Source organism: Rosa rugosa, chromosome 6 (assembly GCF_958449725.1).
Source record: "Rosa rugosa chromosome 6, drRosRugo1.1, whole genome shotgun sequence".
Taxonomy (NCBI): domain Eukaryota; kingdom Viridiplantae; phylum Streptophyta; class Magnoliopsida; order Rosales; family Rosaceae; genus Rosa; species Rosa rugosa.
Genome location: NC_084825.1, coordinates 37,052,637 through 37,078,286, shown reverse-complemented (window position 1 = coordinate 37,078,286; position 25,650 = coordinate 37,052,637). Strand labels below are relative to the sequence as shown.

Genomic DNA, 25,650 nt, shown 5'->3' with positions numbered 1-25,650 from the left:
AACACAATCATAGTGGCATAGTCATTCATTGTTTTGCGATATATCATGTGTAGGGCTTGTTTGTGAGTTTCTAACCGTATTTGTTCATTTCAAGGTCTCTAATACATCATGTACCTTGCGGACTAACTACTTCGTATGTATTATGAGTTATATGTCATAAATGATTCATTCTACTGTGCGCTAGTTTTTCAATCTTCATACTGCTTGCACTGATAGATTTTTCTTGGTTGAAAAGAAATTCAAAATCATTATTCTAGTTTTGCAATTGAAATTTAATGCTCACATCCAAATGTTGAAACTTAAACTCTCAAGGTATGGGCGGAACCAAGTTTCATCAACTTGTCAGTCATATAGCTCATGTGGGGCAATAATATGGAGCTCAAGGAGGTGATGAGATTGAGCAGTGTAATTGAATGGTTGGCTGAAGCTGAATTTCAAATGAATAAAGACTGATATACTTAGAAAGTTTCCATAGCATTCAAAATTAGTAAAAACCATAAAATCCCACAAACAAAGTCTACTGGTAGCATCTTGATCAGAGACGAGTCTTCTAGCCGTCTCGGTCAGGCATAATTTTAGGTACAGATCATAAAATCCCAAGAACAAAGTAGACTGGTAGCATCTTGTTGGATAATCAAAGCCAGTCGTACACTAAACAAAGCACACTAATATCAGATTATCAGTAAACAAAAAAAATGACATAGTTGAAAGTTTCTTGTTCTACATGTCCTCTTCAATAGTGTCCATGTGCTCGTTCAAAAGCTCCTCTTCAATAATAGGCTCCAAGTGCTGCTTGCTCAAAAGCTGGCTGATAAAAGACAACAAATTAAACACAACTCCTAAAAATTGGGTGAACGAATAGTATTTTACTAGGAATGACACCCGCGCTTTGCCGCGGAATTTGTTGTTAACAAATCACAACCATGAAAAACGTAATTGAAAATCTGAAAGTGACTTCATTCTTGATGGAAGTAAGAAATAACGAAAGACAAAGCTCGCTATTCTCAAAAAATCACTGAAGGTTACTAATATATAATGCAGGCTTGGTTCAAAGCACTGTCGAAATTGAACGGAAAACTATGAATCTTAATGATAGTTAAGTATTCTACTTATAAAATTATGAATCTTGTTTGGGAAGCGCAACAGCTTATCAATCTGTGAAGCCTTCTCAGCAGCCTGAGGATATAGTCTGCAAAGCAATAGGAAAAGCTACATTAACCCAGGGCTTCAATCTGGACATATGCACACAACCAAGCGAAAAAAGAATATGAAGAAAAAAAGAATGGAGTGTGGTCTACAATGTTCAGTAAGCAAAAGGTTAAAGATGTTTCTGATCAAGTGACAAACTGAAATTTCTAAATAAATAGCTTAAAGAGAAGCAAGTTTCTTGTATCACTCAAATAAGTCATTGCATGCACAAAACAATTCAATATCTTCACCGACACATGAGCATTTTCACCATATCAAAAGTGATCGAGCAGAATTTTAATGTTTGATGTAAATAAAATGTGTGATTATGAACGAAATTGCAGATATGTACATTAATCAAATGAGGCCTTCACTGGCAAATTGACTTCAAATGAAAATAATAGTGTTATTTATATGCAAAGAGGTTGACGTATTGCGCAGTCTAGTATGGCATTTACCTTGACTTGAATCACAATGGAAAGAAAATTAAAAGGTTACGGTTTTACATATATCCACTTAAGTGTGAAAGAGGCAGCTAGAGATGGATCAAGTTGTGAAGCTGTGAGCTAAAGCCACCAAGTCCATACAGTTTAAAAAAAAAAAAATCACAAAAAACATTACACAATATCAACCAATTCCATAAATCAGACTTTGACACATATTACGACCAAAAGACTGAAATTGTAATTTCAGATACTACCAACCTTAACAGTATTGAGATTCTTTTTAGTGACCAAAAGAATATAACTGAATGCTTTTATTTTCTGATGAACAATTAAATCCTAATGCAAGCCATCAAAAAGTCTGCATTTACACCCTATGTGAAAAGCAAAACTAATTAACCTCTGCCTTGCACTTTAAATTTCTTCAATTGATCATAATCTCCTCCAAGGCCCTCCATCATGATATGAGTTTCCCTCATTTCCAAGTATCTCTTCAGCCTGACCTGAATGGATAAACAAACATTGCATAATTAGGTAATGGCATAAAAAAAATGAAAATACAAAACTAAAAAAAAAAAAAAAAAACTCTACTAAAATTTGACATAGGGTGGGATTACTATCATATGTCTTCTCGTAATTTGACATGTGGCTAAACCAAATCTTTTCTGCTCACGACTCTCATAAAAGATATCTTTGATTCCTCCCCTGTTTCTCTATTCTTTGATTAAAACAAAAGGATTATCCTATTTTGCGATGATACAATTCAACTTAAGAAACATTCAAACAACTATACAGGATAAGAAACAAATGATAAATAAAACAGTGAAAGGATATATTTTAAACTTATAGAGACATCTAATAGCTGCAAAGGTAAATGATCTACATGCTTATTTCCTTCATATGTACGTATATATACGTGAACTCCATTAGTGGCCATTAGTGCAATTGTAATATGAGATAAAGGAAAAGGCTCTGTAACAGAGTCATTTTGAAACACACTTGCATTATATCGGCAAATCTTTGTGATTTCTGCAATCCAGATTACATAGTTCAGTGTCTCTAAGTCTGCCAAGTTACAGTGCAGCTCCTTAGTCATTAAAACTTTCCAAGTTACAGTGCAGCGCTCCTTAGTCATTAAAACTTTTGGTTTTGCGATTTCAAGAGATATTAACAAATGCAGTGAGACATAGTCTCCTCAGCTTCTTGACAGCTTGAGCTTTGGAGGAGCAGTGGCTGGTCCGTTACAATTGCTATAAGTGCCAATAACAATACTGAGAAGACTAAAATATCTACCTAATGAATAGGGACATGAGCTAAGTGAATGGCTGAAGAGGACAATATTCAATTGTGTGTGTACAGTGCATGTGTATATAAATAAAAGGCCAGAGAATACCATAGCATAAACTCAGGCACACACCCAAAAAAATAAAAAATAAAAAAATAAGAGCAACCTCAACCATCAAATAACAACATATATTTTACAGAAATCAGAGAACAGAAAAAAAGACGAAATAAGTAATGAGCACAACCTAGAGAATAAAAAGAGGAAAGAGAGAATGTTACCTGATGCAGAGATGCCAAAAGTGAGACTCAACTTCTATCAACACAGTCCACACCTATAACAGCAGTAAATTAAAAACTATATATATATATATATATATATATATGCAGACGAACCCAATCAAAATCAAATGCAGAAAAATACAGAACAAAGCCATTTAAAAAGAGCACTACCTTAATTTCAAGGACTAATCTAAAATTTGTGAAACTACTTCAATGAGAACAGGTAGAAACCTTGGGTAATGGCTAGATCAATGAGAGAACCAACTGCAGCCACTTGAAAGGTTGCAGCCGCCATTAGTAGAGAAACCCTCTTTTTCTGTCCAACAAATAACAACCATCAATGGAGACATCATAAAACACATGATTGCAGGAAGTTAAAGAAAGAAGAATCAGTGACTATACCTCTATTGTAAACACATTGGGCTTCTCCCAACCTACTATAAAATCCCTCTATAATTTCTTATACTCTTCAAATAGCTTCTATCATAATCAGACCCTCAAAATCCATAGTCACAACTGAAATAGACCATTTCAGGTTATTAGAAGAAAAAGAAGCTCAAACCTTACTCTTTGATACTTCCAGCTACACTCTTGCCAAGTGCAATGACTACTTTCTTCAAGATAACTTCAGTTTTCCACGGCCTTAGATCACAAAAAGAAAAAAGAAATAAAATATAAATTAGTAAAAAGAACTATATATTTAAAACCACCCACCTAGATTGAACAAGACCAATTATACAAAACAGCAAAAAAAAAAAGCAAATTCAATTCGAGTTCAACAAAAACTGACAATCAAATTGAAAACCAAAAATCCTTGAACTTTTACCTGTATCAAATCGAGCACAAGACGAGGATGTTTGTGGTGCGTGCAGGAATCGAGGGCCATTGCGCATAAGCAAATAAGAGAAAGAAGAATATGCAAAGACCAGCAGTAGCACATCAAATAGAATAAAATAACCCACTTAAAGTCCAGATTTTTAGGTCATGTTAATTCTTCCAGCATATAATGTGATCTACTTACACATTCTGCTTGATTATGTGCGCAAGTGTAGGTGGACAAGTGTGATTATATATATTTGTCTTTCTTTATTAACAACACTTTTCTCAGTAATCATTTGTCATTGACAAATTTAAAGCTTACTTACAGAATAGTTGACATCAAGCTTAGGATCGCTATTGCAAACCAAACAAAGTCTGAGCAATGCAGTACCAGTGGGAGTGCGCTGTGATGTTTTGGACCTCCTATAAATATCTCAAATATAGACATACAAGAAAACAGTGATATGAGAATTCATTGATCGCTTGATATAAGTGAAAGCATTGAAATACTAAAAATCAAATGCAAAATGTTAAAGAAATCATTATAACCATTCATCTCTTTCTATAACCAAACTTGTACCAAATTATACAAAAAATCTATATTTCCAATTGAATAACAAAAAGTAAGGCAAGAGAAAACCTGCTTCTGGGGAGCGAAGTTCAGAATCCACCTGCACAAATTCTTCAAACTGGTATTCCTCTCCTGTCAATTCCTAAACTCATCAGCACGGCAGTCTAAAAGTCCTATAGCACTACCAACTCAATAATCAAACTAATAATCTTGAAGCAACATATATAAGAAATAACAGTAAAGCCAATAGACTTGCATAATAAACTCAAACTAACAATCAAAAAGGGTTCACTGCATTTTCTTCTCTCTTCTTGTCCTGCTTCAATTTCCCAGCAACCAAACATGAGATTTCAAGAAGAGCATCAAAACCCAATAATAATCAAACCCCGAATCCCATAAATACCCAACATAATTCACCAAAACTAATACTTGTTGAAGAAAACAACCCATAAAAAGCAACAGGGAAAAGCTAACCAAAACGATGCCAACTTCCAAATCAATCGAAATTCATATTGATGCAACAGTAATATGCAAAGGAAACGCATTGTCAACTATCATCAGAACTCAGCTCTGACAATTTATAACAAAATGTAGATTTTCATTAAGCAAAAGCCTGAGATGAAAAATACATACCGCCTAGTACTGGACATTGAAGGATCGGGTCTAAATTGGTCTGAGATCAAGGGCTTCTTCTGATTCGCCGGCTTCGGCTACAATTGCAACAAAACAGCCTTGATCGATGATCAAGATGTTCGACGGAGACGGTGGATTTAAGGAATTGGAGTTGCAGATTGGAGGTAGATGAGAATTAAGCCCGAAACGGTGAAGTGAGAAAAGGAAAGGTATCCTTGTATTTTATTGCTAAAATTTGGCGAAATATTAAAATTTCAGCTTACCGCCCAAATAAAATTTGAAAGGTAATCTTGGTATTTACAGCCTCATATATATAATTTCTATTAACGGTTCAGATGCAGAGCAGACGGTCCAGATCACGTCTTTTGAAAATTATTTTCTAATAAATAATTTATATATTTTTGAGAATATTATACATAAATAATTTTTAAAATTCTGAAACTTCGAAAAATCGTAATAAATAGCCCGGATGTCGGCAAAATCCTCATATGCCTAGTAATGTAATATAACTTGTTTATTAGGTGTATTACAAAATTATACATTCCATGTGCAACTTGATGGAGGAAATATAATTTATCAAAATTGGCCGTTGGATGTTATCATGATAATAAGATATGATGATGGTCAAAATTTCAGCTATTTTCGTAGTCGTTTGGGTCTCGATCTACTAAGTCAACTCTAAACCCTAAATACCACATAAACTAATATGCTCATAACCTGTCCTTCTCAATTTATTTTTTTGATATGTTAGCTCTCACACTCTCGTTGGCATGGGCTATATAAACTAATTTAAAAATTTCTAGAAGTTTATCTCCTCCTGGTATAGCTCCTCTTAGGGAAGTATAAGTATATAAAGAGCTGACCACTTTGTCAGATGTCAAAATGACGGCGGATCTGGTTAATTTTTTTACATAGTACCTATTAATACGCTATAAATAGATGGGTAGTCTCAAATTTACCGATTTCCAGTTACGAATTTTTAGATTGCCCAAAATCCTTATATGCCTAGTAATATGGTCTAATTTGTTTATTAGGTGTATGACAAAATTATACCTTCTAACAACAACTTGGTGGAGGAAACATAATTTATCAAAATTGACCATTGGATGTTATCATGATAAGAAGATATGATTATGATCAAAATTTCAGCTATTATCGTCATCATTTGGGCTTCGATCTACGTGGTCAACTCTAAACCCTAAATACCACATAAAACTAATATGCTCATAACCTGTCCTTCGCAATTTATTTTTTTGATATGTCAGCTCTCACACTCTCATGGACATGGGCTATATAAACTAATTTAAAAATTTCTAGAAGTTTATCTCCTCCTGGTATAGCTCCCCTTAGGGAAGTATAAGTATATAAAAAGTTGACCACTTTGTCAGATGTCGAAATGACTGCGGATCTAGTTAATTTTTTTACAGAGTACCTATTAATACGCTATAAATAGATGGGTAATCTCAAATTTACCGATTTTCAGTTACGAATTTTTAGATTGCACAAAATCCTTATATGCCTAATAATGTGGTCTAACTTGTTTCTTAGGTGTATTAACAAATTATACCTTCCAAGAGCAACTTGGTGGAGGAGCATAATTTATTAAAATTGGCTGCTGGATGTTATTATGATAAGAAGATATAGTTATGGTCAAAATTTCAGCTATTTTTGTCGTCGTTTGGGTCTCGATCTATTAGGTCAACTCTAAACCCTAAATACCACATAAAACTAATATGCTCATAATCTGTCCTTCGCAATTTATTTTTTCGATATGTTAGCTCTCACACTCTCATGGGTATGGGCTATATAAACTAATTTAAAAATTTCTAGAAGTTTATCTCCTTTTGGTATAGCTCCCCTCAGGGAAGTATAAGTATATAAAGAGTTGACCACTTTGTCTGATGTCGAAATGACCGCGGATCAGGTTAATTTTTTTTTCCAGAGTACCTATTAATACGCTATAAATAGATGAGTAATCTCAAATTTACCGATTTCCAGTTACGACTTTTTAGATCGCACAAAATCCTTATGTATCTAGTAATGTGGTCTAACTTGTTTATTAGGTGTATTACAAAATTATATCTTCCACGAACTTGGGTTATCTTTCCTTTTATGGTCTGTGAACTCCTCTGTCCCTTGACGTTTATGTGCACCGTGTTCATTTTATTTTTTTGTAATAAACTAATAATATAGATGAAATGTTAAATTGTGATTTAGTTATTAATTAGTTGAAGCATTCATGTTTTGGAATTGATACAATAATTTCTTCTTGCTTTTGTTGCAGGTACTTGAGATCTCTTATTGTTGCTCTTGTTGAAAATTGCCCTCGATATACATCAGAACTTCAGAAGGGGAAAATGTAGTGTCATGAAGGAATTGGAATTAATAGCCATGTTGGGATGCATCTGATGTATGATAAACTGCTCCAATCCAAAAGCGAATTTGAGAAAGCAAATTCCGACCAAATTACATCATGACAATTTTGAAATGTTTTACTGCTCGAAATAAAAGTCTTTCTAGGAATGTAAAGAATTTCCCAATAAATCATTCTAAGTCACCACTTGAACTATGAACCAATTTTGTGCTTTTCTAAGCATCACATTGTTGAACTTGAGAGTGTTGAAAACAATTCTCTTCTTTTGTCAGATTCCACAGAAACATACCCTAAAAGAAACCTTTGGAAAGGATGACAATCACTGATAGATCTTCATGAGTCTAAATGTAAAAATATAGCACCCATACACCATTATAATTTCTCATCCAAGGGATGGCCTGCCAACAAAACATTTCCCTAGTCACAACCACAAAGCTTGGTAAAAAAAGAACGTAAAACATGAGGCAGAGATTGGAACTAGGAAGTACGTCTGCATAGCTCCTATAATCTTGGCAAGAATGACAGATTCAATATGGGACTCTGCAAGTGTCAAAACCTGGTTTAAGTATCTATTCCATCTAGGAAGTACTAACTAAATATTTCAGTACATGTGCTAAAATTCAGTTCATAAAAGGGAACTGATGGCAGCAGAGTTCACACGTTTGTTTTCTTTCTTATATAAGTGAAAATCTGGAAGTAGATATCAAAAGTAACTTAAAGATATATCACCTTCTCATACATCTTTATGGCTGGTGTGTTTGATGCTCTCACAAAAAGATCAACAAGGGGTTTAACTCCAAGCCAAGCTGGAAGACAAATCTGGTTTGAGTCCATGCAAACACCCATGGAATTGCCCGAAGATGTCCAATTCCTGCAGAGCTCTTTCTTCTTGAGGGGCGGCTTCCTATGTTGAGGAAGCCAAGCTCAGCCTGGGGTAGCAACTTCTTCTACAATAAAATAAAAGCACATCTAGCGCAAGTCGAGCTTTCATTAATACCATCCCAAACGTAGCAACTCTTCAGATCAAATCAGCAAGCCGACCATCAGCTAGGATCCCAGATCCACATGATTGCTGCAAAAAAATGATAGTTGTCAACTTGTCATTCAACATTACATAAGAAGTCTATATGCATGCAGATATGGCACATTTGTGTCTGCACAGAGAGAGAGGGAGGGAGGGAGAGAGAACATTACATAAGAAGTCTATATGCATGCAGATATGGCACATTTGTGTCTGCAGAGAGAGAGAGAGAGAGAGAGAGAGAGAGAGAGAGAGGGAGTTCTATAAGTTCATCTGATGTGTCATAATACTCCGATAGACTAAAATCGCAAGGAAGATCCTCTAGAAGAAGCTCCAATCGTCTTCGTGTCTTCATAAGCTGTACCCACAGAACATACACATGTCACACCCCAAACCCGGGTATGACTTAAGGGGTTCTCAAGTAAGAGAAAATGTGAATAAGACCGAATAAGACCAAGATCGATACAATCTTAGCCTAAAAGTATGAAGTACTTCGGGATGGACTTTGATTTGAAGAAGGAAATGTAAGTAACATTAAACCAAATGAAACTATATGTTAATCAAGCAACAAAATACATTTTCTGAACTTGAAAACTGTAGATGAAGAACTGAAAGCTGATTCAATAGAGTTATAACGAAAGGGAGACATAAGTGGGCTGGAGAGTTGAGGCATGAACAACTTAACTTTGAAGATTTACTAAAACTTCATTTCTGCAGCAATGAACTTGAAACATTCCAGGCTAAAAGTAACCATGTTAAAGAAAGACATACTAAATTTTCAAGCAAATCGGAGTTCGAAAGTAAGGAAAAAGATGGATGCAGATAGACTGAACTGCCAGGTTTTAGAAAAATATTGCAGCAGCAAAGGCCACCAAAAAAATTCATTGGAAGTCCAAATGACAAGAAATCAGTTTCGAAACGAGCATTGGGAAATATAGTTCAATATACACAAAAAACCAGAGGTTAAATAATTCAAGTGGAAGTTCAAATCTCAACAGAAAATCAAAGGAGACATTTAGAGTGCTGGAGCTTTTCCAAATGCAGACTTAATCACCGAAAATTCACTACAGATCGAAATAAGACGAAACTTTCCAGATCCTTTGTTAACTGACTGAAAAGAAATATGTCAAAATTTCAGAATATTTGGAGGCCAATAAGTTGAGAAACAGAAATACCGAAGAGGGCTATGCTGCAGGGCAGTTTTTGCAAAATTCCAGCTGACTGACTTTTCTTTGGGAAGGAGCTACGGGTGGGTTCAAATGTATTTTGTTTTGGACGAAACTTGTTTGGAGAAAGTGTTGGAATGTCCAATTTTAAAGAAAACACAGCTCAGCTGAAATCAATATTGAAGGATGAATCAAAATAATAACCAAAAATTATGCTGAGATATAACTAGAGATTTCAAAAGCTAATATGGTGTCTTTATGCAACACTTTCACATTCTGAACAGATGACACACAATCATATAAATTAACTCAATCAAACTGAAATCATGAATCTAGTAACTGACCCTCAAGAAAGTTAAATTCATTACCCAAGCACGAAAGCTGCAATGGTCACTAGACTATATAACACTCTTAGACACTACCTAATTAGATCTACTACCTCGGCTCTGATACCAATTTTCTTGGCTGGAAAAGTGAAAATACAAATCTGATGTAAGCAATGAACAGGGAGGAGTCTCCAAGAACTGTCTCAATTTAAAGAGGACAAGCATTCTCACTAAGTTTGGTATCATTTGGAAACATATCTGAGGAGCAAAGAAAATAAAAGTGAATAACCATCAGGGATGCTTCACAAAACTCTAAAACTTTAAAGTCAAGTCTTTACTGGACTATACTCTTTGTCAAACTTATTAGTTCCAGTGCAATAGACATGATTACCCAGAACTCTTTGTCAGCTTATCGTAATAAAAGTATGTATCGGAATTTGAAAACCCAAAACCAATACTTCAATGAGAATATCAAGTAATGTCAGTCAATGTGTAAAGCACAAGATCATAGTTACGAAAGAGTTCAAACGGTTCAGTAAAGCACCCACAAGGCTACATGCAGAGCTTGATGAGATGATGCTGAATGCAAATATTGAATAGGGGATTTACTCACCCACTCAAGAGAAAGAGGGGAAAATTTACAATTACACTAATTGAAAAGAAAAATTAGAACAAATTGTAAGAAGAATTAAACAAAGAAGCACCCACAAGGAAGTATAGAAACAGTCAATAAAATGAAGCCAAATATAGAGTGTAGCTTACACTTGTACACATCTTGAATAGATGAAACCATTAGCATAACCTCTGTAGGACACATAAATCTTACCAAATTTTCTATCTCCTGTCAGTCTAATTTTGTTCGATATCACTGATATAAACAATTTGGTTCCACTGAGAAAATATATGACTTTCTGACAGCTACCACAATCTGTGCCTATCTACTGTTATATAACTCGGACAGTTTTTCAGTAAGAAACTATTGTAGACTTCTTTGCTTTCATTATCGCCTATGTTCCTACCTATATGGGAAAGAAAAAAAAAATGATGGATCCAGGATTTCATACCTTGAGGGGATAACATTTCCAAAGCTTTCATGTCTGAAATCCTCCCTTTCCAAGTCTCTTACCATTCCCTGTTCTTTCAACCAAAATTGCCACAAAATCCATAAGAATACAAATCACAATTAAATTGAATACAACCAAATCTTAATAACAAAATGAAAGCTAAGTTGAAAAAATTAACTCTGGAACAGTTTGAGCTGCTTCAGAAAAGCTTTATCAACCTGAAATCAGATTACACTGTTAGTGACAACACAACCCTAACAAATTCTGAGAAACAACCCATATAGTCATAGTTAGTAAATGTTAAACTATGAATAAAATGAAAGTAAAATTGAGTAACTAAAAAGCAGGACTCATGATTTCAGGTTTTTCCATTCAAAACCAAAAAATAAATAAGTGTATGACCAAAATGGCATCTCAGTAGTAAGTTGAAAAAAAGAAGAAGAAGAAGAAGGTAATTTGATACCATCGCTGCGTAAGTTACTCTATTTTTTAATCTATAATAAGAAAATACACAAGTGTATAGGGACACAACTTCTGTTTAACAACAATGAGGAAATTAAAACCCCCTTTTTGTTTTTTTGCAGGTTGTTTTAAGGAATTGCAGGTATCTGAGGTGAAGTAGCAACCTGAAAACTTTGCCAATCAACCTGAAAACTTAACATGCATAACCAGAGAATCTAACAATCTGACTAAAAAAATTGGGAAAAAACTTCCCCTAAACCAGTTTCAGAAAATTAACCACCCCTGATATATGAAGATACAAGATACAACTAAAAGGAGCTTTCAACTATATCTTACAATCTCAAATTCAAATGCTCCAATCCAAGCCTCCAAGGCTGTAAAACGTAAGTTGACCTTATTTTTACTGTCCTCCAAAGCTGCTTGCTACTGAATAACTTGAAACTTATTATAAGAAGTCCAAGAAGTCCATGCAATAAGTTCTAGATTAACCTAAAACTACCATCCTGCCAACAAATGAAAAACATTCAGTATCATCCATCATTTTTTTCAAGTTTGAACTGATTTGGAGTCCAAATCATGACCTCTCAACAAAACAAATATAATCCTAACACTTAAGCTAAGAACACTAGAATTCGAATGTGAGCAGAAGTATCAAAAATCATTACCAGTATCCCAATATAAATATTATGAAACCAAGATATCCTCTTTGCAAAATCAAGCATATGAGCAAACCTGAAAGTTTCTTTAGAATGGAAATTTCATCATAATCAAGAATAGTTGAGAGCATGCAGAATTGCACACCATAGTATAAAAGCACAAGCTCTTAACAATCTAATTCCAGAATAACTAACTACAACCCACAGCAATCCAAACCTCAATTCTCAATAAAACTATGAGCAAGTGGATGAAATACAAGTAAATTGAAATTGGGTACATTGCCCAGCCAAATGGAACTGAAGCAAGGGGCTTTCACAAACAAAATATTACAAAAACAGGTGATAATAGGAGACGGAGAGAGAGAGAGAGAGAGAGATGTACCACGTGCAGAGTGTTGCAGTTTGCAGGATGAAAAAAAGTGGGTGGGGAGCAGGCAGTTATTTGATTATCGTCGTCGGATTTTGTAACAACCCAGACTAAAAAGAAGAGAGTTTGTATTGAGAGAGAGGAGCAGTATTGGAGACGCACGCGGAGGTCGTTTGAGAGAGAGGCAGACTTGACTGGGTTTTGGATTGAGAGAGTGATTAGCACCCAACAACGTACAACCCATTTGCATTTGAATTGAATTATTGTTGGATAGGTAGAGGAAGAAGCGAAGCGCTCTGCTTATCTGCTATAGTAGCCAAGTCCGATGAAAACCCTTCCTCCATGCACATGCCTTTCTCCTTCTTCCTTAAAAGCCCCTCTGGTAACAACAGGAATAACAGTTTCATCTTTCCTGTCCTATGCGAGTTGACGGGGTCAATCTAACAGAAAACCTGACGGCATCTGTTGGTCTACATATGTGTTGGTTCATTGCAGCCTACTCCGATTTTATAAAGTTGTCTTGATCATGGTGGTTTGAAGCTTATTTTTGAATTAGGGAGAAAATTTGGGTGAGTTGATTATTCTGTTGCAGGTATTGCAATTATGGATTGAAATTGTGTTAAGGAATTAGTTTGTGAAAAATGTGGTGAAAGAACATGATATACTAGTTAAAATAGTATGTAAGAACTGAGATGAAAAAGAAACAAAATGACTATGTTGGGTGCCCTTAGTGTTTTTGGTGCACCTAATATGAATTAAGTTTCGTTGTGATTAAGGAAATGGTTACAAAATGGTTTAAAGTTATGTTGGGTGTCCATAGTAATTCCATCGAATTACTATGCGATGTAATTATTAAGGAAACTAGAGACAATACCTTAAAGGTATGGAATTGGTCGATATTCCAATTTCAAGTGAACTGTTCGATAATTAGGACTTGTAGCGATTGGTCAATGTTGGTCAACTCTTGGTCAAACAAGGAAATGTTTGGTTGGACGATTAATTAATTGTTGAAAATATAGTAGTTGTTCAATGAGTTATTGACAAGCAATATGTTGGAAGTCAGAACTCCAGTTACCGGATGAACTGAAGGTTCGTGACTCTCGGATTACGTGAAGATAAACATAGGAATCCAGGTAGAGGATTCGGGACTCTCCTTAATTAGTGATTCTCTTATATACGTTGTTTATAAAATGATGCATGTTAAGTTGTATGGCTTGGTTATGTTAAAATGTGATGCATACTAACCAAATCGTGTGAGATATTGTTGATGGTTTGAGAGCAAAGAGTGGCACTGACTTCCTTAGGTTCATTCCCCAAAACTTCCGAAGGGTTAGTTATGCCAGTGTCCGAGTATTCATTCGTAATGACGGACTCGATACGTGTGCGTAGCTAGGTAGCGGACGCTCTCGCTACGCTTACTTGGTTAAAAAGTTTATGTGAGGTAAGGTTGTGTAGTGGGTCTATGGGACCAGCCCTCAGGTAATATGTGGCGCCATGTTTATCGAGTTTCATTCATCTGTTTTCGAGTCAGAAAACATATTAAAAGTTTGTCATTCTTTAAAATAATTGGTTTCAGTATGTTTCTATACTGGGTATCGCAAAAGATTGTTTTATTTGTCAGTATTTAAAGTAAATCGAGGTAAGGTCCCTATTGCGCAACGAGGACGAAAGCTGATCACCCCCTACAACAGTGTGGATATATGCAGGTACTGTGCACTGGTAAAGGGATGGTAGGGGATGGAGCTAGGTGTGTGGAAAGGAGTTCGATAAATCGTCCTAACGGAAACCAGGTTCCGGAACTAATTTCGATTTATATTTCTTGAGATTCGTTTTCCGAAACTTGTCGGAAGTAAATCTCATGTTGAAACTTTGCTAAACTCTTATTTCTCGAAGTTTGTTATTTCTCAAGAAATTCTTAATATCAAGTTCTGGACGAACAATTTGGATTTAGTGATTTAAAGAATTTCACCTAAAAAATGTTTTTAAGTTTCCATTGTGCATTTACAAAAAATAACTGAATAAATTGCCTTGTGATTCTCTAAAATGTAAATTGAACCTTTCGGTTTATGTTTTAGGGGCTCGTAGCACTGTGACGTGTTCAATCTTGTGAGGTGCAGCTTGGGGCGTTACAGTGTGCATGTGAAGCTAGTGAGTTAAAATCACCTAGAGCTAGGATGACTTGCTTGCTTGGTTATCTAAACTCTAATCTTTATGCATCTAGAAACAATGAATTGAAACTTATCCTGTAATATGATTTGTTCTTAGTACTCTTACCCAGATGCTAAGAGGGTATTTGGGATTGCATCACTTGTAGTTTGAGCATCAATGCATGCAAGGGATGCTATGGTGGACAACCTAAACTCTAACTCCCATCCATTTGATAACAACTTGTTTAGCTTAGCTTAGTTTACTTGACTTACTCTAGTTGTTTCAATTTGAATTGAAACTATTCCTAACATCAAATCAAATCACTACACCATCTTGCACATAGTGAGCCTTTATTTGTGATTGTATATTTGCATATTCTTTCTAGTTTTCCTCTAGGTCTTCCCTAGCTAGAGTGAGATTTACCAATCCATTGGGTACGATATCTCTTACTCTAAAACCCTACTATACTATAACTTGGTCCTTATACTTGACGTGACTTTAATGCTACCAAATGGTTTGTTGGCAGCTGGTGTGGCGGCATGCAGTGTGGGTGTGCCTTGCTGGGGAGAGAGGTGGTTGGGCTGGGCCTTTGTTTTTGGGCACTTGCTGGTGGGCTATTGTTACTAGTTTTTTAGGGCTTAGTTTTTATTTTACAGTTTGTGTTTTGTTAGTAATAAGTCTCTGCCATGGTTTAATAGGACAAGTTGGGTTTTGTGCTAGTCTTTGCACATTGTGTGCCTTGTTTGCTCTAGGTATGTGGCCAATTCCTTGCATTGACAAATGGTCACAACCTCCTAGTGGTAGTAATTAATGTGTCTGCTCTAGGTAAGGATGCAGCGAGTTTCTTGCTTGGTCAAATGGTTGCAGCCTCCTAGTAGTGAGGTGAAACTAATTGACACCGGATTTATTTTCTGGTGGCGACATAGTAGGAAAACTGTGCTATTTGCAATGATGCTTCTTTGTTTAGGCACTAACGAACTCCCTCCATGTATTCTGGGCGGTTTCATTAATCAAGGTTTGAGTGTAACCACACCGGCCCTTCTTCAAAAAAAAAAAAGTGCATTTCATGATAGTTCAGGTATCATATAAAGATTTTACCATTTTATAATATTGAGAGATAAAAAAAATTTTTAAAAAAAATTGAATTTTGGCTAAAATGGGAGCGACCCTTTGTTTGGAATGAAATCTTTTAGGTGGACATACCTTTAAACATCAGTATTAGTCAAGCTCTTTTATCATATGAACTGAAATTTATTTTTTCAACAGTTTTAAATAGGTATAATACATATAATTCTGAATTTAGCATTCAAAAAGATACAAATATACTGTAATTTGCAATAATCAGGAATCACAACATCCCTCAAATGAAGAGTAAACTTGAGTGATTTGAACGTACGAACAAAAGCTACTTCAGCTTGGTATTGAAGTCAGAGAGTTGAAGAATCTGAATCCTAGGAATTGTAGCAGCTTCGTCTTTCTCTTTCTGTGTATTGTACCCCCAACCGCCTAATCAAAAGTCCGAATTAGCAACAAAATCCAATGAGTACCACAACAAAGCACATACAGCAATGATAACAAAGCAAGCTTAGATTGTTTAAGAGGAATTTTACTTAGATACAAATTCCAGCCATCCAATTCAGGTTCTTTGATAACTTTCTTCAGAGTTTCCAGTCTATCCTCCACAAAGCTGGTCAGAGTTGCATTAATAATGTCAATTAGAGCAACCAGGTCAGAGTATTAAACAGAAGGATGTCCAGCATAGAAATGCAGAAGTTTGTCAAAATCATCACATTAGAACATGTCAAATACTGAGCAGTGAAATATCTTACTGCAGCTTCAGCCCTTGATGTTCTGGTTTCTTTTGAAGCTGCTTCAGTTTTTCTAGCTTAGGTTCGGAACTGGAAATATAAAGCGAGCAAAATTAACATATTATGGAAAGCAATCCATATATTTTAGTTAAATATACCAAACACAAGCTAGTATCAAGTTAATGCACTAACCCAGCTCCAACACCACATATTCTTTCAGGCGGTATTGTATCTTTTGCAAATTCTTGTAGTATTACCTCAGCAAATGGGCTCTGCATGTAAAAGTAGAGAAAGTGAGGTTGCGGAACAAATGATCGATCGACAATGTTGAAATGAGCTGTCAATATTACCTAATTAGGATTCTGTTTCTTATTATAATTAGATGTCATGTAGGTATTGGGTACCGAATTCATGTACTAGTACAAAAGTGTAAAACCTTATGGAACTAGACATCAGCATTTTCTGCATTTGAGGATAAGTTTTAGAGTTTAATATGTAACATCAATGAGTTAAATAAAGTTGTAATCGAAAATGATTTTATTTAATGCAATCTGTTTTGAATTTGAAATTCAAATTGTGTGATTATCCATATCTTATATAATTAAGCCAATTCTTGAGGGAATGGTTAAATTTTTAAACTACCATATATGCCCTCACATAATATAGATATTAATAAATAAATTATTTCTATATGAGGATAAGATAATCAATTGACTATATCATATTTTAAAAGATTGCAATACCTCCCATGAAAAAATGAGAAACTTCCTCAAAATTAGGAGAGAAACTGCTGTAACTTTTTTTAATTTTAAAAAATAAAGATAAAAGCCAATTGACATGTGCGGAGCACATGTTAAGGGGCTAGTCAATCCTTATCAGACAAACAAAGAGGTTATTTGACGGTTTCTTGATGGAAGAAACTGTCTCAACCGTTTTTGCTAATATAAAAAGGATTGTAACGTCTGTATTGATCCCTACAAGAACACCATAATTCATATTCTTTTGTCCCATCACAAAACTGAGACTAAAGGGTGGATCTTGGAGAAGAGCAATGGACACAGGCACTCCATCATGTCAGTATCACATACTAACTTTAATTTCTGATTTCAGTCTCATATTTGATTGCTGCAATATTGTGTTCTTATGATCCAAATGTTTAAGTTACTTTGAATATCAATTCTAAATTTGACATAGATGTTGGTATTGATTTATACATGTTCATGACTAAGAATAATTAGTTTTGTATATATATTGGTTACTGCGGGGATTTACACCGTAGTGATTTTCTATTCTTCTATTTCACCGCAGTGATTTATTCACGTTTGTATTTTAGTATATCTAACAAAAAGATATATCTCGATCTATATCTATACTATTATTAAGAGAAGAGGGTTTGTTAGCCAAAATCTAGAATTTTGACATAAATGACCTTAAAAGATTAATAAACTTTGAGAATTAATTAAATCAGAAGGATAATTAAGACATTTACAAAATATATTTTTATTAATAAAATAAATAAATAAAAGTATCCACAACCCACTTTTCTCTCCCCATCATCTTTTCTCTACAATAACTAACTCCGATCTTTTTTCTGAAAAAAATAATAATAACTTGCACATGCAAAGCATGTGTAGAGAAAGACTAGTATACCTTTACAAGGAGAAGAATAAAACATGACAATATCAGATTATTAGTTTTGTCAGACAAAGGGAAAAACTATAATCTAAAAGAAACTCAAACAACTGCTCCTTCATTAGGGCATCTCCAACAGAGTAGCTATTTTAAAAAAAAATTGAAATTTAACAAATATTAGGATAAGTTCTATTTCCAATAGAATAGCTATCCAATACCTAAATTTAGCTTTAGCTAAACACTCTAGCTATATTTAGCTAGGATGGGAGAAAATTTAACTAAAACCTAAATTTAACTTTAGATTTAAGTATTCTGCTGGAGCATAACTCAATAGTTAACTAGTTATATTTCACTTTTAGCTACTTTTAGCTATGAATATAAGTATCATTGTTGGAGATGCTCTTATGAATAACTGAATGACAGAATGCAGAGCAAACATAAATTTCTTTCCACAATCGCCACCTTTCAAATTGATGTTGTCATTCACCAAGAAGCTACTAATTTAATAAAAAAATGGAGTTGAGATAATTTCAACATCAATCCGATTAGGTGCTAATTTTTAATATAACTATTTTATTAGGATAATATAATGTAATTTCATTGCAAATAAATTGCAAAGTGTGTGGGTTAATAATAGGTGGAAGGCCATAAATCTCCACACTATATTTTTTCAATGTATATTTAATATTTATTAAAATAAATGTGTAGGGGCTCATCCCTCATATTTGAATGTAATATGTTGGAATTAACAAAGGGGGTGTAAATTGACAGTTTTCACCAAGTTCAAGAGGTTAATTTTTGCAATTACAAGTTTGAAGTGTAGATTGACAATTATAATTAAGTTTCGGGAATATTTTGGAAATTATGCCAAAACAAAATGAATGCTTGTATAAGATCCACACCTGTTTCCCAGTGACAATGTAAATGGTTGAGGTTGCCGATTTAAGAGCATCAGCAACACCTGGATACAATCTGCAACCAAAGCCACTCCTACTCGATATAAACCAAAAGTATGCTAACCAAAAACCAATCCAACAAGACTTTGAATTTCCCTCTCACCTATTTGCACCAATCCAAGTTTTCAAGTCCTGAACCTTCCACTCATCCCTGACCTTTACATATAAATTTGCAAGAGCATCCTTATCCTCACCCCATTCCTTCAAAATCAGATTCTTCAACTCTGACCAATTCTCCAATATCCCTTCCACCGTGAGCCCTTCTGCAACTGATGACTTCCTTATAGAAGGAAGCCTCATTTCCAAAAGTAACCTCACAAGTAGAAGATTGTCGTACCGCTTTTGCAGCACAGGTCTCACCTAATTCATCATTCATTGTTCCACATCAGAGTCGTTAATAACATAGCAACATGGGTTTTGTGTGACCAAAATATCAAAAGTCATGAAAATATAGATAATTCAGAAAAAAAATTCAATAAAATATGAGATATTTTACCGAAATTGTGGATAATTTTTTTTTTTTTAATCAAAGGACGTCAAATTTCATTGATGAAGACTAGGTATTACAAAAGAATTCTTCAAATACTGAAGGGACATGCCCACTCCATAATACTTGCAGCCGTGAAACTAATTATGAGCTAGCTTATTGGAATCCCTATAAACATGGGAAAAGAAAGAACTTGACACATAAGAAATTGCCATAGAGATGTCCACTGGCGGACCTACGCAGTGCCCAATGGGGGTTGCCGCCGTCACTCACCAAACGTTTGCATACTTAATTACATATATAGAATTAGTTTGCCCCCATAATTACATACATTTTTGTTTTTGAGAGAAAATGACAAACGAGAGAGGTAGAAACTACATCATAAATGAAAAATGCGAAAATAAAACTTCAGAAATAAGACCTAACAGGACTATGACTGGATGTGAAAACGCATCTGAAGACGCACCCATAATTACATACATAATTACTTGCCATGCTATGGAAAAGATTAATAAAATATCAAGGTCAGCCCCCACTAAAAGAAATTAGTCTGGCTTTGATACATTAATTGGTCGTAATTAACCACAATCTTGTTCTATATGAATTATAGATTATAGATTATAACCACAATCACATCTGTTATTAACACAGAACTCTTGTTTTTCTATATGTATTCATACATATTATTTAGCTTAGTGTTTTCACATCCCTCATTAGCCAAAAAATAATAACAAAAAGCCTCGCCCCCAGAAGATTAAAATCTTGGGTCCGCCGGCCACTAGAGATGTCATCAATAAAAGTTGTATAATCAACTAAAAATCAAAAACTGTGATAAATAATATTGGTGCTCGCCAAAAACAGAAATTTCAAGAAATTAACGAGAATATTTTAGTCCTTGCTTACGATGCGGATTTGATCAACAACCCAATCCTCTAAACTTGAATCCACATCGTTGAATAGCGTTGGCCATATCACTTTTGCAGCCTACACATTACCGTTCAATCAAATTAACCATCTAGTAAAAAACTTCGAACATTGGAATAATATAAACACCTACACTACCTTGGCAGCAGTGGCATAGCTCTCTCCGCAGCTATCACACAGAACTCCGTCGAAATCCAAAGCGTACAAATCCCCCATTTCTGCTCTGGTCTCTAGTTTCTGCTCTCTCTAACTTCTATTTTCGACGTAGGTATTTCAGTCAAGTCTAGGCGCTTATATAATCATGTGGGGGTCCCAATTGGATTTCGAGGAAGTTTAGTTGCAACTCGCAAGGACGCGTTTTGTGGACAAACATCACCTAGACGAGGACAAAGAAGAGGGTCAAGGGTGTGACCGTGACTGCCACTAGAATGGAGTATGGTGGGGGGTTTGGTCAGTGAAGTAAAATGCCAGAATTTTCGGATGAATTTACTGGCAATAGTTTTAATATATTTAACGATCAGTAGATCACATTAAACTTCTACATTTTGATTTTGCAAATTGCAAGCAGATTTCTTTGGTTTTATTTTTGTGCGCAACTTCTGGTGAAAATTGTGGAGGGGTTTGGTCAATGAAGTAAAATGCCAGAATTTTTTGGATAAATTTACTAGCAATAGTTTTAATATATTCAACGATCAGAAGATCACATTAAATTTCTACATTTTGATTTTGCAAACTGGAAGCAGATTTTTATTTTATTTTATTTTTGTGCATAATTTCTGGTGAAAATTGTACTTCAAATCCTAATTGTATCGGTATCATTTCAAACTTTATTCATGATAGAGTTTACATGAGTAAAACTTTATGTCGATTCGTTAGGATGTTTATCATTAAATGTACTCATCATTGAAAAAAAGTTCAAGGCTACGTTTGGTTTACGGAAAGTAAGCATCAGGAAATGAAACTTATTCCTTTCTTGCGTTTGGGAGACAAAAGGAAAGAAAATATTTTCCTTAAGGAAGAGAAAATAAGGGGGAAAGTGGTTCCTTCCAAACACCAAAGGAATCACTTTTCCTCATTTTTTCCTTGCATTTATTACTCACAACATATTATTTTATTCTATTAATTACAAAATTTTCCACAACTTTCCTGATAACTTTCCTAATGTTACCAAATATCGGAATAGAAAGTTCTTGGAAAATTTCATTTCCATTTCCATAGGAAAGACATTATTTTTTTTTTCCGTGAACAGGAAAAAAATTTCTATCCGAACCATGTCTGCTTGCCACATGAAGTCCCAATAAAAAATTGCCAAGTGGAAGTTTTTTTACAGCTCAAACCATCTATTAGCTATCGCAGTTAACCGATGCAAACCTTATAAAAAAAAAATATAATAAAATAATAAAAAAAAATTTCCTGAAACTAATTTCATCCCCTCTTAAACTGTTCTTTCGTTCTACAATCATATTTGGGTGAAGACGAAGCCTAAACTGAAGTAGTCTCCAAGCTTCCTACCTTCTTCCTCCTTTTCTCCATTGTCGGGCTTCTTTCCCAAAATCATTGTCTTCATATCTTTAACAAAGCAGCAATCATTTTCACTAATTCCATTAGCATGGTAAATCTTGCAATTAAAAGGCATGTTTCTTATAGGAGAAATGGATCTCGTTCTTCGGTGCAGAGACTTGTCCCAAAGCCTCAGATCTCTGCCTCAGTGTGGCCCAAACTCGAATTGGTCATCTGCATCTTCCTCGTGGAAAGCTGCAAGATCTAGTAATGGCACCTGTGGCTTTTCTAGGTGGGTGGATAGCCATGGGCGGGATCTTCCTGTTGAAGAATAACTGGTCAGTTGAACTCATTGGCCCGATTGCAATAGATCCGTTCGATTAGAATTGAGATTTTATTTGAGAATTTTTCAAGTGATTGTAGGAAAAAAAAAAAGACTTAATACTTCAATTGGAATTGAGATGAATGATTATGTATAAGAATCTAATTACATGCATGTTCGATGTAATCATATGTGAAGATCTTTATTAAAATATTTAAGTTTTGTTTACCTTGATCATGATTTTTGGCTCCATCTCTATTCATTGTTGGACAGTGAAACTGCAATCTTTGCACAAAAATGAGAAGATGAATTAACAGATAACGGAAAAGGATGAGTAGCTAACGGGAGGTAACATGAGCTGTACAAACTTCCATGTGGCAATTTTTTATAGGGGCGTTAGACCATGTGGCAAGCCGACATGGTTCTACCATAGGATAGATAAATTTCTCCCAAAGGAGCCCCAAATATGTCATGTTTTAAAGTACTAAAGATCATATTATGGTCTTCGGTTTGCGCTGCATGTGGGATTTCTCAACATCAAAGTGAAAGGTGATGCACTCTCAGTGATTAATAGTTTTGATGATTTAAGTTTTGAGGGACATATTATTAATGAAGTCAAGTCTTTAGTTCAGTCTTTTATTTCCTGTAGTGGGCACTTTGTAAAACTGGAAGGCAATGGTATTGCTCACCGTTTAGCAAAGGAAGCCTTGAAAATTAGTCAACCTTTTCTTTGTTTGGAGTCGGGGCCTGAGCGGCTCCATCAGTGTGTCAGTAGGGATTTTCAGTATGAAGTCTAGTTGGGAAGCTGTTTTGCAATCTCTGCCATTCGGTGACTAATTGCTAACGTGTTTTTCACAAATCGTTGTAATTGATTCATTTTCAATGAAGTTCTTCTTTGATTAAAAAAAAAAAAAGATATTATATATTACTTTTTTTTTATTGAGTAATGCCACGAGGGCGAAATAATGTATTCATCTCAAGTCAAAATAGGCCGTTACATACCCTTCCACTGTCATTTATAGACAGACAAGAAGCTAGCGGTAGTACCCACAAGTGGTACGTACATATAGTCCTACTCATTGTACATTTAAATACGTAGAGGTAGCGGATAGCCTCTTTCAGTATTACTCCAGAGACGCTAGAAGTACATAGAGTGTTTCTAATAGAGATGGGCTGAGAGCAAAACCCTAGCCCATCAAATTTTTGTCCCAAGGAGCTCCAAAAGCAGGCCCACCCAAAGCCTAACAGGCCGAGATTGGCCCAGACCAAACTTCCATCTCCAAACCCGTCCTCAGCCGCCACCGTGCCCACGCCAGTTCCGGCAGGATTCTCGCCGTCACGACGCAAACACTGCCACGGAACCCCACCACGACCCAGCGCACCACGATCCTACGCTACCGCCGAAGTCGAAACAGCCATGACGCCACAACCCAACGCTCCACGGTCCAAACGCCGCCGCCGAAGTCGAAACCGCCACGCCCAGTGCCCTCAATATTTGCAACGCCGTCGATCTGCACCGAGACCCACCATAATTGCACCCATCCCAGAGATTTCCGTCGACCGGGAGCTAAAAACCACCTACAAAAACTTTCAAGCAACACCCATACCCGAGCCTCCGGAACGCTACATTACATTTTTATTCTTCAAAATAGATCATAACTTATAATTTTGATCGTGTCAGATATAAGACATCACAATATTGCAGTTTGCTAACTGCTCGCCCTTATATGCCGTGGTGAACCATCATAATTTGAGGGTTTATAAGCATGCTTAATACAATCTCTCCAAAGTGAACAAACCAAGATAATCACAACCAGTCGAGCAAAACATTACCCACACGTCAATCACTTTAAAAATGATTATTTTCATAATTGGATTTATATCCAAAGGTAATTAAGCATAATTTATTTGGTCAATCACTGACCAAGTGAACACGTACCAGTGATTGAGCGTATACGTAACTTACAATTTTGATGATATTGAGAGATTGGCTAAAATGGGAGCAACCCTTGTGGGTTGAAATCGTTTAGTGCACATACCTTTACACTTCAGTAATAATGAAACTCTTTTATTTACATGGACTGAAATTTATCTCTTCAACAGTTTCAAACAGATGTAATAAATATAATTCTGAATCTAAAATTCAAAAAAGATACAAATATACTGTAATTTGCACTAGACATGAATAACAGCATCCCTCAAATGAAGAGTAAACTTGAGTGGTATAAAGTTATGCATAAGCTACTTCAGCTTGTTACTGAAGTCCGAAAGCTGAAGAATCTGAATCCCGGGAATTTTAGCAGCTTCGTCTCTCTCTTTCTGTGTATTGTACCCCCAACCGCCTAATCAAAAAGTCCGAAATAGCAACAAAAGCCAATGAGTACCACAACAAAGCACAAAACACCAATGATAACAAGCAAGCTTCAGAGGAATTTTACCCAGATACAAATTCCAACCATCCAATTCGGGTACTTCAATAACATCCTTCAGGGTTGCTAGTCTATCCTCCACAAAGCTAGTCAAAGTTGCATTATTGATGTCAATCAGAGAAACCAGGTCAAAGCATTAAACAGAAGGATGTCCGGCACAGAAGTGCAGAAGTTTGTCAAAGCCACCAATATTGCAGTCAAGATCATCATATTAGAACATGTCCTACTATGTCAAATACTGAGCAGACAAATACCTTACTGCAGCTTCAGCGCTTGATGTTCTGGTTTCTCTTGAAGCTGCTTCAGTACTTCTATCTTGCGGCTGGAACTGGAATTATAAGTGAGCAAAGTTAACGAATTCCATATGCATCAGTGAAATATACCAAACATAGGCTAGTATCAAGTTAATACACTAACCGAGATCCATCTCCAAATATTCTTCCATGTGCTAGTGTAACTTCTGCAAGTCTTTTCAGTATTACCTCAGCAAATAGGCTCTGCATGTAAAAGAAGAGAAACTAAGGTTTTCGGACAGTGACAAAGGGAAAACTCTAATCGAAAAGAAACTCAGACAACATCTCCTTCATTATGAATGAGTGAATGACAGAATGCAAAGCAAACAGAAATTTCTTTCCGCAATCTCAACCTTTAAAAATCTCAACTTAAAAACGTATTAGATTAATCATCTTTCCCTCTTTTGTTATTCTCTTTTCTAGGGAGAAGTAAAACCCCTAAAACAAAACGAATGCTTGTATAAGGTCCACACCTGTTTCGATTCCCAGTGACAATGT

The 25,650-nt window shown here is 35.4% G+C and overlaps 2 protein-coding genes and 2 long non-coding RNA genes across 13 annotated transcripts; all 4 read right to left on the bottom strand.

Moving 5' to 3' along the window:
- Positions 1-455: 455 nt before the first annotated feature.
- LOC133718700 (uncharacterized) lies at positions 456-5,477 on the bottom strand. 6 transcript variants are annotated; one of them, XR_009850528.1, is made up of 9 exons: positions 5,218-5,477; positions 4,654-4,716; positions 4,021-4,436; positions 3,597-3,836; positions 3,426-3,510; positions 3,195-3,247; positions 2,032-2,134; positions 1,110-1,189; positions 456-808 (listed from the first exon to the last, which is right to left on the bottom strand). It is a non-coding gene; the product is annotated as an uncharacterized LOC133718700 (long non-coding RNA). The 6 variants fall into 6 exon arrangements; XR_009850530.1 differs by having other exon boundaries at positions 456-804; XR_009850531.1 differs by lacking the exon at positions 456-808 and having other exon boundaries at positions 927-1,189; positions 3,366-3,510.
- Positions 5,478-7,834: 2,357 nt separating this feature from the next.
- On the bottom strand, positions 7,835-13,093 carry LOC133714274 (uncharacterized). 5 transcript variants are annotated; one of them, XR_009848534.1, is made up of 6 exons: positions 12,669-13,093; positions 12,296-12,372; positions 11,967-12,133; positions 11,169-11,386; positions 8,321-8,663; positions 7,835-8,131 (listed from the first exon to the last, which is right to left on the bottom strand). It is a non-coding gene; the product is annotated as an uncharacterized LOC133714274 (long non-coding RNA). The 5 variants fall into 5 exon arrangements; XR_009848535.1 differs by having other exon boundaries at positions 12,296-12,362; positions 12,669-13,092; XR_009848537.1 differs by lacking the exon at positions 12,296-12,372 and having other exon boundaries at positions 7,835-7,989; positions 8,080-8,131; positions 12,669-13,087.
- A 2,981-nt stretch (positions 13,094-16,074) lies between these two features.
- On the bottom strand, positions 16,075-20,870 carry LOC133717341 (uncharacterized). The gene is made up of 8 exons (XM_062144038.1): positions 20,747-20,870; positions 20,588-20,668; positions 19,301-19,557; positions 19,144-19,213; positions 16,802-16,881; positions 16,631-16,699; positions 16,412-16,488; positions 16,075-16,307 (listed from the first exon to the last, which is right to left on the bottom strand). Exons 1-8 carry the CDS (start codon positions 20,822-20,824, stop codon positions 16,207-16,209), a joined length of 813 nt encoding a protein of 270 aa, XP_062000022.1. The 5' UTR covers positions 20,825-20,870; the 3' UTR covers positions 16,075-16,206.
- Positions 20,871-24,417: 3,547 nt separating this feature from the next.
- LOC133717342 (uncharacterized) lies at positions 24,418-25,369 on the bottom strand. The gene is made up of 4 exons (XM_062144039.1): positions 25,277-25,369; positions 25,119-25,187; positions 24,869-24,945; positions 24,418-24,772 (listed from the first exon to the last, which is right to left on the bottom strand). Exons 1-4 carry the CDS (start codon positions 25,360-25,362, stop codon positions 24,672-24,674), a joined length of 333 nt encoding a protein of 110 aa, XP_062000023.1. The 5' UTR covers positions 25,363-25,369; the 3' UTR covers positions 24,418-24,671.
- Between the last annotated feature and the right edge of the window lie 281 nt (positions 25,370-25,650).